This window comes from Choristoneura fumiferana, chromosome 8, assembly GCF_025370935.1.
Source record: "Choristoneura fumiferana chromosome 8, NRCan_CFum_1, whole genome shotgun sequence".
NCBI classification, from domain to species: Eukaryota; Metazoa; Arthropoda; class Insecta; order Lepidoptera; family Tortricidae; genus Choristoneura; species Choristoneura fumiferana.
In genome coordinates, this window is record NC_133479.1 from 1,711,632 (window position 1) to 1,730,803 (window position 19,172).

Here is a 19,172-nt window from a genome sequence, read left to right on the forward strand (position 1 = left end):
TAAATGTAAAAGTGAACTGTACACGGATCTTACTTTAAACTTAATTGTGATCAACTTTAAAAATAAAATTTAATTGCCATTATTTTTATGAGTAATGTTAACTAAAACACCTCTGCATAACATAATGGTAAATGTGCACGTCACATTTACGTCACATCAATTAACCAATCAGAATACCAAGCCTACATCGCGCTTACAGAGTTTTTTACATTCGTTCATATAAATAAAAGTTCAATACTATGGTTTGCTGGGAAGTTGCGACCGGACGACCCCAACACGTAAACCATGCTATCTGGATTGGGCCACCCGGAAAGCGTGTAGTGTTGACTTTGAATGTGAATCTTGGGGTGTTCTGTATCTAGGCGGTCGATAGGTACAGCCACCATCCATGGGTAATGGACCGAAGCATGTAAATGTAGCCTTCTGCCGGGATCAGCTTCCTGGGGTTGCGACCATGTCTAGCGAGCTTGATCAACTTGCCGGATGTGTTGTGCGGTAAAACACCATAGTTAACCCAAGTCCTCGACAGGGAGCGCTATGAGGGTGGCAGGCGGGATTTCCTCTGTGACCCTTGCATACAAACCAAGAGTTGGCCGCCTTGGGATGCGTGTTGTGTTAAGTTTTTGTGGTTTTAAACCATGAATTTTGCGACTTGAATCCAAAGCGAATGAAGCGATTTGAAATCGCGGAGCTGCATGTTATAATTAATGTTGCGAAAATTTAAAGACACAAAAACTTACGAAACTCGATTGAGACTATCAGTCAAACACGGTTTGAGAATTATAGAACAGTTCCAAAGTTAAAAACGATTGTTAGATACGACACTAGTAATGAGCATTTAAAAATCGATCCCTAGATACGATTGGCTTTTCAGAACAGAAATGCAATATCCTAGATGCGATTGGGCTTTTTCAGAACAGAAATGCATCCCTAGATACGATTGGGCTTTTCAGAACAGAAATGCATCTTAGATACGATTGGGCTTTTCAGAAAGAAATGCATCCTAGATACGATTGGGCTTTTCAGAACAGAAATGCATCCCTAGATACGATTGGGCTTTTAGAACAGAAATGCATCCCTAGATACGATTGGGCTTTTCAGAACAGAAATGCATCCCTAGATACGATTGGGCTTTTCAGAACAGAATGAATCCTAGAATCGATTGGGCTTTTTCAGAACAAATCTGTTTGAAAAGCCATAATAACTACTTTTCTGACGATGTTTTCTTTCACCGTAAAGCTGGCAAATTTCAAATGTAATTTCGCACATGAATTTAGCAAAACTCAGAGGTGCGAGCCGGGGTTTGAACCCACGATCCTCTGCTTGAGAGGCGATAGGTCAAACCACTAGACCACCAGCCACCACGGCTTGATCAATAAACTATAAACAATAATTTTGCTCACCCGCGAGCATAAAGATAAATGTGTGTTTATGTAGCTCCTCCACTTCCCCCTGAAAGAACACAGAGAAATCACACAAATCTAACGACAGTGTAGTCCGTTTAGTATGACTTCGCATTAAACAACCAACCATTTTTAGCGAGGTAAGTATAGGCATATATTTGGTTTTAATATGAGCCACCATGAAAGTACATCCGTTCGTTTAGTACGGCGTCCGGTTAATACGACGAAATATCACCGGTCCCTTAGCCGTCGTTATAACCGGGTTCTACTGTATATCACCACCACACAACGCTGTTTCGAACTCATCATTCATCATCAGAGTAACACAACTTTACCATGCTACCAGATACACATTTACACACCCATTACACAGTTTCAGATGTACATTTGGTAGCATGGTAAACGGTTGTGTTCTGATGATGAGCTCTGGTTGAGTTCGAAACAAGTCAGCGTAGTATTGTCGTGGTGATAGTAACATAGGTTTGCGTGAAGGAGCTGCATGAACACACATTTGTTGCATAGACTTAGCTATCATGATACTGTAAGATACTGTAAGTGATGATAATGTAAATACATAAATAAATCTTAAGGTCGCGGGTGACCAAATTGTTCATACATAGCTCATTGATACTTATGGATCTCCGCAAAGTAACGTCTGATTCAATATGTTATAAATAATGATTACTAAGTCGTTACTTGTTTATCACCCGGGCGTTTTAAAAAAAAATGTACCCTTTTTTATTTTGGAAAAAAATATGGTTTTTCCTACTCAAAATCAAGAGCACAATTGATTCCGATAGTTTAATGTTCTCATTTTTTCATACAAACTTTTATGCGTCTGTTTTGTCACGCCCATACTGAGACAGTTTTTTTTTTGGGGACATTTTTTAAACTAGCAGAATCGATTGTGCTCTTGATTCTGAGTAGGAAAAACCATATTTTTTCAAAAATTTCAAAAAATAAGAAAGGGTACACTTTTTTTTAAAACGCCCTAATGTGACCCATTTTTTGTGAACCATTGTAAATCCTGTGTTAACACTGTTGGTATATCAATGAATAAATAAATAAATGTGACCACACACACACGCTATAGCTAATTGTTATAGCTATGTGTAACGACTTTAAGATGCAGGAATGTTCTAATCTGTCTGTCAACTCTGACCGTACAACCCACCACGCTGAATAATAATTTGGTGTCACCGTACATGAAACAGAAATAAAAGCTCTAATACCAATTCTGTCAACGAAGCAGTTATTAGAATTGTCACATTAAACTATGAAATATTAGTTCTTTTGGTTTAGGCGCTACGGCGCATAAAGCCGTCCACGCGTCATATAAACAAACAGTAGACAAAGAACAGTGGGTCAGACGGTATTTATAAACCCTCACTAATATTTTGAATGACTGATTTCGTGAGAAGTAAATTAATTAACTTTTTCATCACACTTGCTCGTCAATGACGTTATTCCATGCCTGTATACTAAAAGACAATGGCCTCAATTATTCCCGCGGGAATTATGGGTTTACGTATAGTTTTCCTACCCAAGGGAGTTATGACTTTAGTTTTAAAAAATTAGCAGGTAGGTACGTCATTTCAGACTAAAGAGGTTTCAAGTCAGTCAACGTTTTATTTAAATCTTTGAAACTCCGGCGTCGGGCTTCTAATAGACTCTCGTTAGTAATCCCCTTCTTACGCCCCTTAATGCACAATGTACTATTGAGAAGCCAAAGACGAGTGGAATGAGAAAGAGGTCTTTGTTTAGAAATGGGACACTGTCTAGGCCAGGGGTCACCAAATGGCGGACCGCGGTCCGGATCCGGACCGCCAGCCTACTTTGTGCGGACCTTAAGTAAACAGTAACTTATATTATTGAGTAAATATTTAATAATTCACATTGATATGGCAAAAAATCCTTGTTACTTTTTGTATATAACATTTGCTTAAGTATTTAATAAACTAAGAACTAGCCTTCGATCAAATTTGGTCCATCTGGAAGCTATGATGCGATAGACACAGTGGCCACACTACTACCACTCTTTTGCGTCGGGTGTTAAAAAAAGGGTTTTTTAATATAATAAGGTAATTACATTTGAAATTTACCACGAGCTTTGCGGTGAAGGAAAACATCGTGAGGAAACCTGCACAAACCTGCGAAGCAATTCAATGATGCGTGTGAAGTTCCCAATCCGCACTGGGCCCGCGTGGGAACTATAGCCCAAGCCCTCCTTTTCTGAGAGGAGGCCTGTGCCCAGCAGTGGGACGTATATAGGCTGGGATGAAGGTAATTACCGACATAGCCAAGCGAATTAGCTCAAGTAGCAATAGGCAGGCCATATAGCACGGAGAACAGATGGCCGTTGGGGCTGAAAAGTTCTCGAGTTTGCTCTCGGTTAAAGTCTGGTCAAGGCCGATGCACACCACCAGTTGTAATGTATGAAACTGTATACAAAGATGCCAGTACGCACGCCACGCATCTAATTTGGCATCTTTCTATACAGTTTTATACATTACATCGGCCCTTGAAGTCGCGGGTTCACGGTGGATGCAAGCCGCTTCCGGCCGAAGCAACTGGAGGTCTATGGGGGAGGCCTATGTCCAACAGTGGACGTCCTACGGCTGAGATGATGATGATATGTAATTAAAACATTCGGCGTTACTGTATTGTATCAGTTTGTTCGAGTGCGCCCGCTAGCCGCGCGTTTAGACACAATTTACGAGCGAGCCGCGTCGTTTTTCAGCTGTGAATGGAACGCTCCTGTAATATGAATAATAGTAGTATTTTTAAACCGGCCGTTACGTCGGGACGAGTTTATTTAGCTGTCCGTAAATACTTATCGATGTCTCGTAGGTCTTTAAGAGAATGCTTTACGGCCCTTCTCTATAAAACTAGCTAACTATAAGTAGCTACCCATGTAAAACGTTTCATCTAAGCCTATGTATAAAAAATCTATTTAATGTAAAAAAACATGCCTTACCTACATCATTTTGGCAAAGAGTGTCAACACTGCAAGCTGCTATCGATTTTTATTTTTAATCTGCATCGAAATCGGTCCATCCGTTTGAGAGTTAAGATGCCATAGACAGACACTGGCGTCAGACTTTTTTTTTCTTAAAGTATATATATGGCCCCAAAAGGAAGACCAGCGCCGTTCGCAAGACAGGCAGATTGCTGATTTGGGACCATTTCGTGACATACATAACTTCTTGTCACGAATAAATGTTTTTCTTTCTTTCTTTCTTTCATATCCATAACTATTTTTCTCAAATTATCATTTGGTAAAAAAACATTTTAGTCAAAACAACTAATCGCAATTTTACAATTTTTTCTACTCTTATACTGTAATCTGTGATTTACTTAATCACGAACAGTAATATAACAGCATACATACATAACAAGATTCTGGAAATGTTTATATTGTCTATTCCCCATAACAGCACTGTATCGTAAAATTGCTAAAACGATACTGCACTGCAACCACTTACTTTTTTTGTTCGCTAAAGCTCACATCGTAACTCACGCCACTCACCTTTTTGAACCCTGTTATACAACTGTTGCATAAAATACTACAGTAGGTACTACCATAATTTTTGTCATGTACTTATCATTTAGTCAAATGTGTCGTTTGACATATAGATAACTATCGATACTCTTCCCAAAATCTATGTACGAATTATATCGTGATTGAGACTTACTGTAAGACATGTGGTGTCTTGTCTGTGGTGACGCGGGCAACACTGGACTGATTGGAGAATGGTGATTGTTTTTTATTTTTTTTTATTTGACTGGATGGCAAACGAGCAAATGTGTCTCCTGATGGTAAGAGATCACCACCGCCCATAAACATCTGCAACACCAGGGGTATTGCAGACGCGTTGCCAACCTAGAGGCCTAAGATGGGATACCTCACGTGCCAGTAATTTCACCGGCTGTCTTACTCTCCACGCTGAAACACAACAGTGCAAGCACTGCTGCTTCAAGGCAGGATTGTATCAATATGTAGAACGAATAGACAATTATTTAAAATACTGAAGTGGTTTTATTTAATCAGTGTAATCACCATGACACTTACGTCCACTTGCAGGCATTTGAATCTAGGTTTAAGTGGTCTTAAGTCCTGTCAGATCCATACAAGAACTGTCAGTTTAAGCCTTAAATCGAGATTTAAAAAAGCCTACAAGACAACCTTAAAAAATAAACTACATTAAACTGAAACTAAACGAGTACTGTTTAATAAATCAATTATAATTAACTTTACTCAAAATAAACAATTAAGGCGCAGCTCGTATGAACCGCCATTTGCTAATAATTGCCGACATGATACGAAATTGTGAGGCATTCAAAGAAAAATTAAAATGGCATTCAAATAATAATGAGACATAATTTATTCATGCTTCCTTTGAGTTGCATATTTCAGAGCGCTTTGTTCCTACTTATGACTGAAGATTGTTTCCCTTTGTGTTTTTTTTATTTTTCATAGATAGAACGAATATGTAAATATCATAGAGGCAAATACCAATTCAAACAATAAATCGTAGGTGATTCACAACCACTCAATTTTCAATTACTTAACGGTCAAAATTGTTTGCGGGTTCGAAGGAAAAATTGTATGTGAAAAATATTTATTATGTTAAAAGTACATGGTTCACGGTACAAAGGTTGGAGTCTCCTAGTAACTATAAAATACCTGTGTCAGGAGACCCCACTCTTCCATTACAAAAAAAGAGAATGTGAAGTTCCCAATGTACACTGGGCCCTTGTGCCCGTCAAACGTATTTAGGCCGGTGATGATGAATTGTAAATTTTAGTTTTTTGATGCCTTGAAACAAATAAATTTAATAGTTGGTCTATTGAGTTGACAAATTAATAATCAAAATGAAGTTTTTTCTGCAAAGAGCTTTTTAATATGTATTTTTTTTCATTATCAGCGATTTTGGAACGACCATCATTGCCCAGAAGAAAACTTGGCAGAAAGTTTATCTGTTTCTAAATCTAAAAAGAATTTTCTTTCTTTCTTTTAAAAATATTTTTTTTAAATGATATTATAATTCACTGAACTACACGAGTATCGACGTATTTCATTATCATAATGAGTATCTTTTTTTTTAATAATAAAATAATAACAGGATAACTAATAAGTATCTTGTTTTTATGGGGATGTTATGTTGTATGGAATTCTTTGGTTATGTACCTAATCCAAAACATCTTGAAATTATAACGACACAGCTCTATATAATATCGTGCATAATATAAGTAAGGAATCGATTTTGCAGCTCATCAAACGTAGATATAATAATAAATCATAATCAAATAATTTTATTTTATAATGTATTAATATATAATAATGTATGAGTGTAATATGTAATATATAATTTCGTATAATTAATATAGCTTTGACATTATGTAATCTTAGATTTAGTTAGGCACTTATAAACTGCTGTTGTGTGCCCTTGCAGGGCGTCATGGACCAACAACATCTTATTGTAATGAACATGGCTTGACAATAAATAAATAAATATATCATCTTGCAGCTCATCAAACGTAGATATGTCATTCGACTGGCAGCAACTACCAAATTGTCTACAAACATGTAAACAAGACGATAAGAAAAAATGCCGGTGTAAGCACGCTTTACTCGCTCGCGCAATGAAAGCAAATCTCGACGTCAAGACGCCGTGAAAAAACTTTTTAGCCTCGCGCCCAAAGAAAACAAACCGGTTTTATCAACACGCTAAAACCAACTCTAAGTCACATAGCAGAGAGACTAGAGTAGTATCTTTGTTAAAGTTGACAATTCATCATCAATATAAAAGTGTGTGCCAATGATATTATGCGTAGACACGCGTATGAGAACACACCGTGTTTATGTAGCGATTACGAGCTAAAATGAACTTTAATCAAGTTTGTTAAGATTGAATTTCCCGTGTTACAAAAGATGAACAAATATTGATAAAATATAAGGCCAGTTTAACACATATTCGAAAACTGGAGTTGGTTTTTTAATTTATGCGTACGTAACTTAGTACACATTTGAATGTGGACTTTAAAGTTTAGTGTTTAGGTGGTAATTGTATCGTGTGATTTAGTTAAGGGGCAGTGGCGTGTTTGCTTCCGTTGCCTTTGTGTAATAATCCTCTCTATGCATGCGCGGGCGCGCGTTAAGTTAAGGCGGCGCGCTTTGTTTTTTTTTGTTACACTAATGGCTCGATGATTGAACGGTGAAATTAATCGATTAAGAATCGAAAGTTTTTGTTCAGTGTAATTAAAACTGTTTTAAAATTGTTGTGTCCAATGTTATTGAGGATGTGCTATTGAACGTCGAGTTTGATTATGTGAGGTTTGATTGCATTGTTAGTTTATTTCTTATTTTGAAAATGTTGAAAGAAATTCACTTTTGCCTGTTGTTATTAGGTATACTGCAAAGAGTAGGTAGTGTTTAAACAATTTAGTATGAACATGATTCATGAAGAAAGGTGAAGTAGTACTAAATATTTGGTATTATACTTAAATTTTAACGCGAAAGTTAGTTTATGTGTGTTATATTTTACGCTCAAAAAGTTGTACATTTAAAAGAAAAAGAAAGTAGTAACACAAATTTCAATCGCTAAGTCTATGGGTACGAAATCTTGCGCTTCATGCAACGTACATTTCAATCAAGATATTATTTTTGGGAATTCCTATGGAAATGGAGTAAAATTCTGGAATTTCAATTCAACTGCTAAATCAAATCGATCATTCAGGTAAAGCTGCTGGCTAACAATATTTTGACTTAAACTGGTTGAATATTAAGAAGAAATAAAGATCTTTTTGCATTGTACATTTTATGAAGGAAGATATATTTGAAAACAAATAATTCACACATTTTAAAATTAAATTATTTTCAACAAAATCATTAAATCATTAAAATATGTTGCCGCAAAAATAATTTCATTGTTTTGTTTAATGGCCACCGTCTTGTTTTCAAATTCTCACTTAATTAGTCAAACAGAATTCGCTAAGATAATCAGCACTATGCTACATAATACTTTAAGTTTTTTTTATAGAATAAATAAATAAAAATAAATCAATTTCGTAGAATTTTATTCTACAAACACACAACAAACCAAACGATTCCAGTATATTATTATCTTAAACTCGCGCGAGACACCACCAACCCTTCAAACCCTTACTCAACGTCCACAAACCTCAAATCATAACTCAAAACAATAGTCGTCCATTCATCTACGTCACGCGTGCCATCCGATAGTATTGAATCCCTTGACAAATGGCCGGCTGATTTATTAAATAAATTAACGTCGGGTGATTGACGACGGGAGCGCAGAGCCTTAAGCTTAACTAAATTTGGCAGATCGCTAATCCCGGCTTTGAATTTGATTGGATGGATTTAAATAAAAAATGGGTTGAGTGAAGCTTTCAGTAATGTTGTAGTCGAGAAACGACTGGTGATTCGACTAAACGTGCGATTCCGTAAAGAAGTGTGGCTAGTATTCTCAAAAAGTTGTCCATTTTCCATTTTTAACCCCCGACCGCTATGGGTGTCTGTATGTCTTTCTGTGGCACCGTAGCTCTTAAACGGGTGGGCCGATTTGAATGCGGTTTTTTATTTAAAATCAGGTTTTCTAGCGATGGTTCTTAGACATGTTTCATCAAAATCAGTTGAGCCGTTTTTGAGATATTGAACTTTAAAGTGACAAAGTCGGGGGTTTTCCAACTTTGGTTGGTTAGGTTATTCAGTTGTCCACTTATTAAATAAAAATCAACGCTATATCAACACAAAAAATAAGTAATATTGTGTTTAAATATGTACCTACAAAACCTTGTGGTAAAGGTGATAAAAGTCAGATAATCTTTGTTTTTGGATCCAATAGAAAGTTTCGATGTAGTTACAAAATTACGATTTTTTCCTCACAAGATTTCGTGGCGTTTTCCTGACGTCAAGAAATTTTGGATGTTTTATGCAGTTGGGTCAATCAACTTTCTCTTGTTTGTTATTCTGTTCCGTTGTCCAAGAGACAACAGTGACAGAGTTTCTTAACAAAACTGCTTTGATATATGCGACTAATAAAATAATGAGCTTGTAACTATGGCAAAAAATTATACTCGATAAATTTTAACCACAGAAAAAATATAGAAACTCGTGGTTTTAAAAAAAGTTGTCCAGGGGACGTAACCATGACAACGAGATGTACAAGAAAAAGTTCGACCCAGTTAATGTTTTATGATTCGTTCTTAGTGTTAATAATTTCTTGATTTCTTGACAATTTCGTGATAGGACAACTTTTTGAGAAATACTCGCATTTCAATTATCATCATAATATATTGGTACTAACGTACCTACAGTCAACCAACTTGATTCTCAGGCCATCACAGTACCGTGTCGTAATGACATTTTACGTAATTCGATAAACTTGTATAGACAAATAATATTATTTATGATAGGGTTCCATGGTGGCCTAGAAATCGAATTGGTTGGCTATACCACTGTAGGGCACAGGTTACCTGTCAAAGTCAAAAATAAATTTAGTATATTTTGTCTTTTTCTTTTATAGGTAGATAGGGTGTGGTATATTTTTGATTACGGAACTACGGCTCAAGCATTGTGAGAGGAGGCTTGTGTTCAACAGTGGGTCTTACCTAGGCTGGGATGATGCGGTTACTGTACTATCCAATTTTTCACTTCTATGTGTTACACACACACACTCACACACCCACACACGCGCGTGCGTAAAGAACAAACTTAGATCCAATAAGCATACGTATATTTTTATAAACATTATTTTTCTAAAGCAGCAGTCTACAATGAACAATATTAAATTATTAACAATATAACAATAATATCCAAACAGTTGGCAGCCCACCCCTCGAACGGGACCCTAATGAAAGCGATACAATAAATAAATGCCCTAATTACTTCCATTCATATAAAATTACACGTCGCGTTTAGAATTTCCGCAACTCTTGGTAAACGGGCAAAGTTGTATTTGCGGCTGGCTAAAGCGACAATTCTGACCTATTTTTTTTTATTGCTAGATTTGACCTACACAAAAAACAACAAAAAATGCACACCGGATAACTAAGTGGTTAGGTTTGAGAGCCGTATTAAGCCGTGGTGGCCTAGTGGTTTGACCTATCGCCTCTCAAGCAGAGGGTCGTGGGTTCAAACCCCGGCTCGCACCTCTGAGTTTTTCGAAATTCATGTGCGGAATTACATTTGAAGTTTACCACGAGCTTTGCGGTGAAGGAAAACATCGTGAGGAAACCTGCACAAACCTGCGAAGCAATTCAATGGTGCGTGTGAAGTTCCCAATCCGCACTGGGCCCGCGTGGGAACTATGGCCCAAGCCCTCTTGTTCTGAGAGGAGGCCTGTGCCCAGCAGTGGGACATATATAGGCTGAGATGAGGTTTGAGAACCTAATAAAAGCTTATAAAACCCGCCTATTGCTTACCTTGTAATTTTCTCTGCGTACCTGTTTTTCTGTATCGCTTACTATTTCTGGTGTACAATAAAGAGTAGATAATTGTATTGTATTATATTGTAAAAATAATGCATAGGCATTTCGTCTTTTGTTTCCGATCAGTAAACATAAGTTTGTCTTCATACAATAGCTAATCGATGCTAAATCGAAATTGGTGCGTGCGATTGACAGCTGGACGCCATTTTGAATTGTCATTTTGCAAATGGCGTATCGTATGGTCAGTTTATTCGAGCGTAATAATGTGGGGGAAAGGTTCATGTTATATTGTTGATGCTGTTAATCGGTTTTGTTCTATTAATCCCAGTATTGTAGCGTTACTCCCACGCTTGTTGTGGGAAAAGGATGTTGGATTTGTTTTTATGGGAATTTGTTCAATTGTAATTATATCAAAAGCAACCATCAGTAAATTTATTTTACAAATGTTTTTTTTTTCTAAATTCACTGGTGGAGGTACAGGAAAAATCCATATCTAATGATATTATGGGAATTTTGGTCGCACATTTTTTGCCGTCAATTTGCTTTAACACATCTACGAGTACTAACTACATAGATAAATAGATAGCCCGACTACAAAGCTGATTCGATTCCTAGTTCCCAGTCTCTGAACTGAATGCTTACTTATCTACTTTTAAAAATAAAATAAAGTCCCTTCCATAACATCCTGTCGTGATCCTATCACTTTCCCTTCATGTCACATTGGGACGCCTGTATACCTATTCGGGTATAAGGGCCCGGCTACATGCTCAGTCATACTTGCGCAAATTCCAATTTGCACAGCAAGCAGACGGCAAAACGGTATACCCCGTATACCGTACAAATGGCTTTTGGACGTCATACAGTTTTTGCGCCAATTTGTTTGCGGCAAGTCGCTGCATGTATTCGGGGCTTTGAGCGCGAGTTTCCGTCTCCAGTGATATATAGTGTGAGACTACGTCACACTCCCTTATATGTTTAGCGTAAGGTATATATGTAACATGCACTAAGTAAATGAGAGCTGTTATTAAACGCGTGTATTGGAAACAACTCGTCTTATCTGTTACTACCCGATTCCCACATCATATGGCGATCCTTGCCAGTGGTTGGACAGAATTGGGTTTTAATAGAAAATGCACAATTAAAAATTAAATGTTAAAATGTGCGTGCGAGATAATTCTCGAGAAATGCAGGAATTGGAGGACTTTTGCGTAAAAGTGGGATATTACTCGCTATTAGCTTTTGGCGTGTTACTGGCGGTGGTCGTGCTGTTCGCGCTGTGCAGAGTTATTCGAAACCTCAACTAAAGCAACGATGGGCTCATCCCAGGCGAAGGAAGAAGTTATTGTGGCGCAGAATGCGGCTGGCGGTACCAATAATGCAGACCTGAAGGACATTGGTAACCATATCTCCAACAATAACATTATTCTGACAGTGGTGCTGATCATCTTGTGTATTTTTGGACTGGCGATGGTGTATCGCATGTATCGCAAATGTCACCAAAGGTGGATTCAGCAGGAGATCAACAGCGGCGTCTTGGAGCGTCTACGTAATCGTGCGTCTCTGCGTAAAACAGAAGCAGTGGTGTGAACAATAAATCGCGTGCGCGTAAAGTGTCGTATAAATGTTTGTGAGTGTGCGGAAATGCGAAGGGATATTTTGTAAGTAAACCGGTATTTACCTACCCGGACTTTGGTAAGAACTTTAAATATAGAGTGTTATTTTACTAGAATAGTAAATGGTTACTAGAACATGTATAACTATTACTACTATATAAACATATTTTAATGGAAAATATTTTAAATAAAGCATATACGGAACTTTCAGCAATAAGAGAATATCTTGTGAAAGTAGGTCCTGCTAGACGCAAAGCTAGAGGTCAATCGGTATGCAGTAGGTTAGAGAATGCTGCACTGATATATAATAATTTTCAGTCGCAAATAAATACAATTCATGACAAAATAGAGAAAGGTTTTATTAAAAGGGCAGACGCAGCTGAAATTTTGTCCATGACAGAAGACATACAAGACATATATAAGAATATAAATAAGTTAGTTACTTTTGATGTTGATGAATCCAGTTCCTTTGAGGTAGAAAAAATGGAGTTCGATTTGAAAACGGCCGTATCTCTTCTACCAACTATGACCGGTGACGAAAATGTTACCAAACAATTAATTTCTAGTATCGAAATGTACGATACAATGCTAAAAGACACTGCCAAAACGACACTAATTAATTTCATTTTGAAGACGAGGCTTTCTGAAAATGCTAAGGTCAGGTTATCTACCAGTTATTCGACGGTAACAAGTTTGATTTCAGATATGCGAAAACATTTGCTCAGCCAAAAATCCGACACTGCGCTGCAAGCCCAGCTACTGAGAGCTCGACAAGACAACAAGTCCATTGAGGAATTCGGTAATCAAATTGAGACCTTATTTTCAGAGCTGACAATTTCACAATCCAACGGAGAATCCACAAAATTCGAGATATTGAAACCAATTAATGAAAAGCTTGCTATTAAGCGATTCTCGGATGGATTGCGAAATTCCAGATTGAGCACAATTGTGGCAGCGAGAAATTATAATTCGCTAAAAGACGCCATACGTGGCGCTATAGACGAGGAGCTATCGAATCAGGATCCAAATTTATCGGTTTTGAATTTCCATCGTCATGGAGGATCCTACCGGGGCCATAACAATTTTAGAGGTCGTGGTATGCAGTGGAACAATAGGCGCGGTCAGGGACTTAATAGCCCCAGAAACAACAACCCAAACTATCGTGGGTCAATTCAGGCGAACCCAAGGCAAAACACTAGTTATGGTTATACATCACGTGGTAGGAACGTAGGCCATAATTCTCGCTATTTCAGAAGTACAAAGTACAACGGACGTCAACCTAATATTAATATGGCACAAGCAAACATCGATTCCAATTCGAATTCCAATGCCATATCAGACAATTCCATATCAGACGGACGATCGACTGATCAGTTTTTTCTTGCATGACTGCATTTGTTATTGTAACAATATCAGTACAACCAAATTAAGCGTTAGCAACGTGTCGTTAGATTGGCTTATTGACACGGGTGCATCTATATGTGCCGTGAAACATGAGACGTTGGCGCACTTACATATAAATTATAAGCCCGAAGTGATAGAAATAAAAGGTATTGGTGGCAGTATTTTTTCGGAAGGATCCGTTTACTTAAAATTAGAAATTGGCCAACATAGTTTTTTACATAAATTTTACGTGTTTAAAAATATGCCTTGTAGAGCAGACGGCATTATAGGACAAGATTTTATGTGTAAATTTAAATGTAATTTGAATTACGAGAAAAATACGTTTACTTTAAATACGGCGCATGACTCGGTCGTGCTACCTTTGCAGTTGGGAAGTATAGGTAGTAACAGTTATTTAACTCTACCACCTAGGACTGAATCAATACACTTTATTTCGACGGGATTAGTAGACGACTTATTAGTTCGAGCAAAAGAGTTATGTAAAGGTGTGTTTTTAGCAAGTGTAATTGTAACGCCAGAAAATGGGAAAATACCAATAAAAATTTTAAATACCAGAGATGAGGAAGTGCGACTTAGCTTTTTTACGCCGGAACTTAGTTCTTTACACGATTATTTAATTTGTACATTTGAGAAACCAGGTGTGAATGCGGAAAGAGTAAAAAACCTCTTTTCATTGCTAAATTTAGATCATTTAAATGACGAAGAGAAAATGTCCATTAAAAGTTTATGTGCAAAATTTTCCGATATATTTTGTTTGCCAAATGATAAGCTAGGAGTCAGTAATATTTATGAAACGGCAATTCATCTAAAAAATGACGCAGTGCCAGTATATACCAAGCCGTACCGCCTTCCGAAATCTCAAAATGAGGAGATTAAAAAACAGATCGCCAAAATGTTACATGACGACATTATTGAGGAAACTCAAAGCGAGTGGTCGTCCCCTCTTCTTTTAGTTCCAAAAAAGTCAAATAGCACTGGTGAAAAGCAATGGAGAGTAGTTATAGATTACAGAAAATTGAATGAAAGATTGAAGGATGACAAGTTCCCTCTTCCAAACATAACCGATATTTTAGACTCATTATCAGGGTCCATGTATTATTCGCATTTAGATTTAAGTCAAGGGTACTATCAGTTGTCCTTGACCCCAGAGAGTCGGCAATATACAGCCTTCACTAGTGATAAACAGTACCAAATGAAAAGATTGCCTATGGGTTTAAAAATCAGCCCTAGTACTTTCAGTAGAGCCATGACTGTTGCGTTATCAGGATTGACAAATGAAAAATGTTTAGTTTATTTAGATGATTTGGTTTGTTTTGGTCGTAATCTTGAAGGTCATAACAAAAATTTATTAGATATTTTTGCTAGATTACGAAAAGTTAACTTAAAATTAAATCCAGGGAAATGTCAATTTTTGAAAAAAGAGCTTTTATATTTAGGACACGTTATCTCAGAGAAAGGTGTTCTGCCTGATCCAGCCAAAACCAGTATCTTACAAAATTATCCCCGACCTACAAACAGTGATGAAGTAAAAAGATTTGTCGCATTTTCAAATTATTACCGAAAATTCATACCACAATTTGCACATATTACAATACCATTAAATAAGTTAACTCGGAAAAGCGCGATATTTCAATGGACCAACGAATGTGAAAAATCCTTTTTACAACTTAAGAAATTATTAACAAATCCCCCTATTCTACAATATCCCGATTTTTCACAAGAAAATGAATTTATTTTGCATACTGACGCTTCAGGCCTGGCCATAGGGTCAATGCTATGTAACAAAAATGATATGCCGATAGCGTATGCAAGCCGTTCTCTGAATAAGGCAGAATTAAATTACCCGACCATTGAAAAAGAATTGTTGTCAATAGTGTGGTCAGTGAAATATTTTAGGCCTTATTTATTCGGAAAAACATTTAAAATTATGACTGATCACAGACCCTTAATTTATTTATTCAATATGAATAATCCGTCGAGTCGTTTGCTAAAGTTTCGATTATCTTTGGAAGAGTACGATTACAAGGTTGAGTATGTAAAAGGAGCGAATAATGTGGCGGCCGACGCATTATCTCGCATTGTGTTGACATCGCAAGATTTGAAAGAAATGAATGCACACGTCGTAAGCGTGATGACTAGAAGCATGCATAAAAGGTATAACACTCAGGCGAACAATTCTTCGGTCGATAAGTCTTGCACCAACAATTGGTCTGATCAGCCAAAAGTTGTGGAAGTTCTTAAAAAACCAAAGAATTGTACGGAGTTAATATTTTCGAAAGAAATGTACAACAAATTTAAGAATAGCGGACACAGATGTATGAATGGTCTAATCTATGTAGAAAATGAATTAAAAGTTATAATTAATCCTACATCTCGAGCATGTTCGACGCGAGACGTCTTCGTGAGGGATTTAGGAACATTTTGCGCAAAAATAAAGGTTGATGAGATATATGTAATAAAGAATAGTGATAATATAATATTTATAGAGTGGATAAAAAGTGAGATAAAGAATAATCGTAACTGGCCAGGACCAAGGTTGTGTGTCATAAGAGGAGTTGTTAAAGTAGACAATGACGATGACAAAAGAGTAATCATCAATGACTTTCATATACTTCCCACAAGTGGGCATGCGGGCGTACGACGCATGATCAACAATATAAAGCGGTACTATTTTTGGCCAAAAATAGAAGAGGACGTAAGAAGGTTCGTAAAGAGGTGCAACAAATGTCAAAAACAAAAGCACTCTTTACCGACAAAAGAGCCTATGGCATTAACGACTACAGCGAAGTCAGCATTAGATAAGATATTTTTAGACATAGTTGGGCCCTTAGTTAAGGATTATTATAATAATACATATATTTTAACAGTACAATGTGAGCTGAGTAAATATGTGGAAGCGTATCCGTTAGAGTCAAAAGAAAGCGCATCAGTAGCAAAATGTTTCGTTCAAAATTTTATACTACGATATGGCGTGCCGAGAGAAATTGCAAGTGATAAAGGAACTGAATTCATCTCATCCATAATGACACAAGTCTGTAAATTATTGCAAATTAATCAAATTTCATCTTCTGCTTATCACCATCAGAGTGTGGGTTCGTTAGAAAATACCCATAAATCATTAAACGCATTTTTACGCATCCAAACTGATAATAATCCGAGGTACTGGAGTACGTGGGTGCCATTTTGGGTATTTTCTTACAATACTACAGTTCATACGGAAACAAAATATACACCTTTCGAACTAGTGTTTGGGAAAAAATGTCAATTACCAAGTAACCTTCTTTGTAATACAGTAGAACCATTATACAATAGTGATAACTATGCAGCTGAGTTGAAGTTCCGATTACAACAATCACATGTCGACGCTAGGAATAATTTACTGGATAGCAAGCACAAAAGAAAAATTATGTACGATAGATATGTAAATCCTATCATTTATAAAAAGGATGATTTGATTCTTGTCAAAAATGAAACCGGAAATAAATTTTCGGATGTTTACTTAGGTCCTTTTACTGTTTTAGAAGATGTAGAACCTAATGTTAAGATTTTGAAAAATGGAAAGGAGGAAATTATTCATAAGAACAGGACAAAAATGTACTTTTGTTAAAAACAATAATAATCATAGACCTTATTACTATAATTTTTAATTACAGTGTTAAATAAAATAAAAAATGTACTTAAGTAATTTTTTTTTTCAAATTGCCAGGGGAGGTATAGTGTGAGACTACGTCACACTCCCTTATATGTTTAGCGTAAGGTATATATGTAACATGCACTAAGTAAATGAGAGCTGTTATTAAACGCGTGTATTGGAAACAACTCGTCTTATCTGTTACTACCCGATTCCCACATCATAGATAAGATAAGTCCTATGTGAGCTAACTATACTCAGCAGCACAAAATTTGGCCCACACTACATACAAAATTACCTGTTACGGCATACATGAGGGCCAGATTTTTTTGCCTCTCAGTATATTTGCGTCCCACCTACGTAGGTAGGTAATAGGTAGGTTGTCAAATTAAAACAACTACAAATTAAAAGGCTGTCATTGCGCAAATTAATGACACTACCGTACATTGCAGTCTTCAAACGTTGTAAGTACCACGGCTATTAAACAAAAACACATCTTCTGTTTTTCAGGTTAAAACTATATTTAAACATACTGACAATTTAACAGGTGCTAATTTATCAACTAAGAGCAATGAAAACGAAACCTTTTGATCTCTCCGTTTAAGTATTTATCCAAATGTTTTTGTAATTCCGTAGAATGTAGCCATCTTTTGGTGGTAACAAATTAAGCAATCCAACAATACAATTTTATTTATGTACGTTGTTTCACATTTAACAGGCTATTAATATTATTTTCGCCTCAAAACCAGTCATGCTTTCTTACCTTTTATTGACCAGTGTGACCTCTTGGCACGTTGATAAAAAAACCGGCCGCGGCACTTGGATACTCATTTTATTATCTGGTTACATAAATTATAAAAGCCTTTGCTATCTATTAAATGCGAATAGGTTTAAAATAAACAATGTGTGATGGGCGGGCCACATCGCTCAGAGAGCAGTATGCTGTGTATTTTCCCGTTCACAAAATACGTCTCGATCGCGTTCGCGTTAAAATCTCAATTTGTATGGAAACACGGACAGCGCCTCTAGCGGAAAGTTTGCGCAACAACTTTTGTGAGTGTAGGTTTGCTACGTAAACTATTTCGTCCGCGTATCGTAACGAAAAATAAAAATAAAAACGCCCGAAAAAAACGCTGCTTGAAAAGACAATTAAAAAGTAAAAAATAATTATGCGCTACCTAGCTGTTGCCCGCGACTTCACCTGCGAAGAATTCGTTTATCTCTATCCCGCGGGGACTATGCTGATTGCCCGCAAAATTAGCCTAAGTTAATTTAGTATAAAGTATCTAGTAATATTTTTTTATCTAAGCGTTGTCGGTGTCGGGGGACCGCTAAGGTTAATACTTTAAAAAATACACATATTTAGTTTCATGTTAACCTTAGCGGTCCCCCGACACCGACAACGCTTAGATAAAAAAATATTACTAGATACTTTATACTAAATTAACTTAGGCTAATTTTGCGGGCAATCAGCATAGTCCCCGCGGGATAGAGATAAACGAATTCTTCGCAGGTGAAGTCGCGGGCAACAGCTAGGTAGCGCATAATTATTTTTTACTTTTTAATTGTCTTTTCAAGCAGCGTTTTTTTCGGGCGTTTTTATTTTTATTTTTGCTGGCGTTTTTTAAGTCGGGGGTTTTTTAAATTTTAAATTTAAGTTTTTATTTC

General features: G+C 36.7%; 2 protein-coding genes across 2 annotated transcripts in view; both read left to right on the forward strand.

The window, feature by feature from the left end:
- The window catches only part of LOC141430102 (netrin-1-like), a 274,374-nt gene that overhangs the window by 33,941 nt on the left and 221,261 nt on the right, over window positions 1-19,172 (forward strand).
- LOC141430198 (uncharacterized) lies at window positions 12,694-18,095 on the forward strand. The gene is made up of 3 exons (XM_074090793.1): window positions 12,694-13,565; window positions 16,402-16,568; window positions 18,015-18,095. Exons 1-3 carry the CDS (start codon window positions 12,863-12,865, stop codon window positions 18,093-18,095), a joined length of 951 nt encoding a protein of 316 aa, XP_073946894.1. The 5' UTR covers window positions 12,694-12,862.

Excerpts from the sequence above, each read along its gene's own strand:
- LOC141430198 (XM_074090793.1), top strand. The coding sequence starts at position 12,863 with ATGACAGAAGACATACAAGACATATATAAGAATATAAATAAGTTAGTT. Across the intron at positions 13,566-16,401 it reads TAACAATTTTAGAGGTCGTG|GACCAAGGTTGTGTGTCATA; the intron begins GTATGCAGTGGA and ends GTAACTGGCCAG. Across the intron at positions 16,569-18,014 it reads GGCCAAAAATAGAAGAGGAC|GTTAAAACTATATTTAAACA; the intron begins GTAAGAAGGTTC and ends TCTGTTTTTCAG.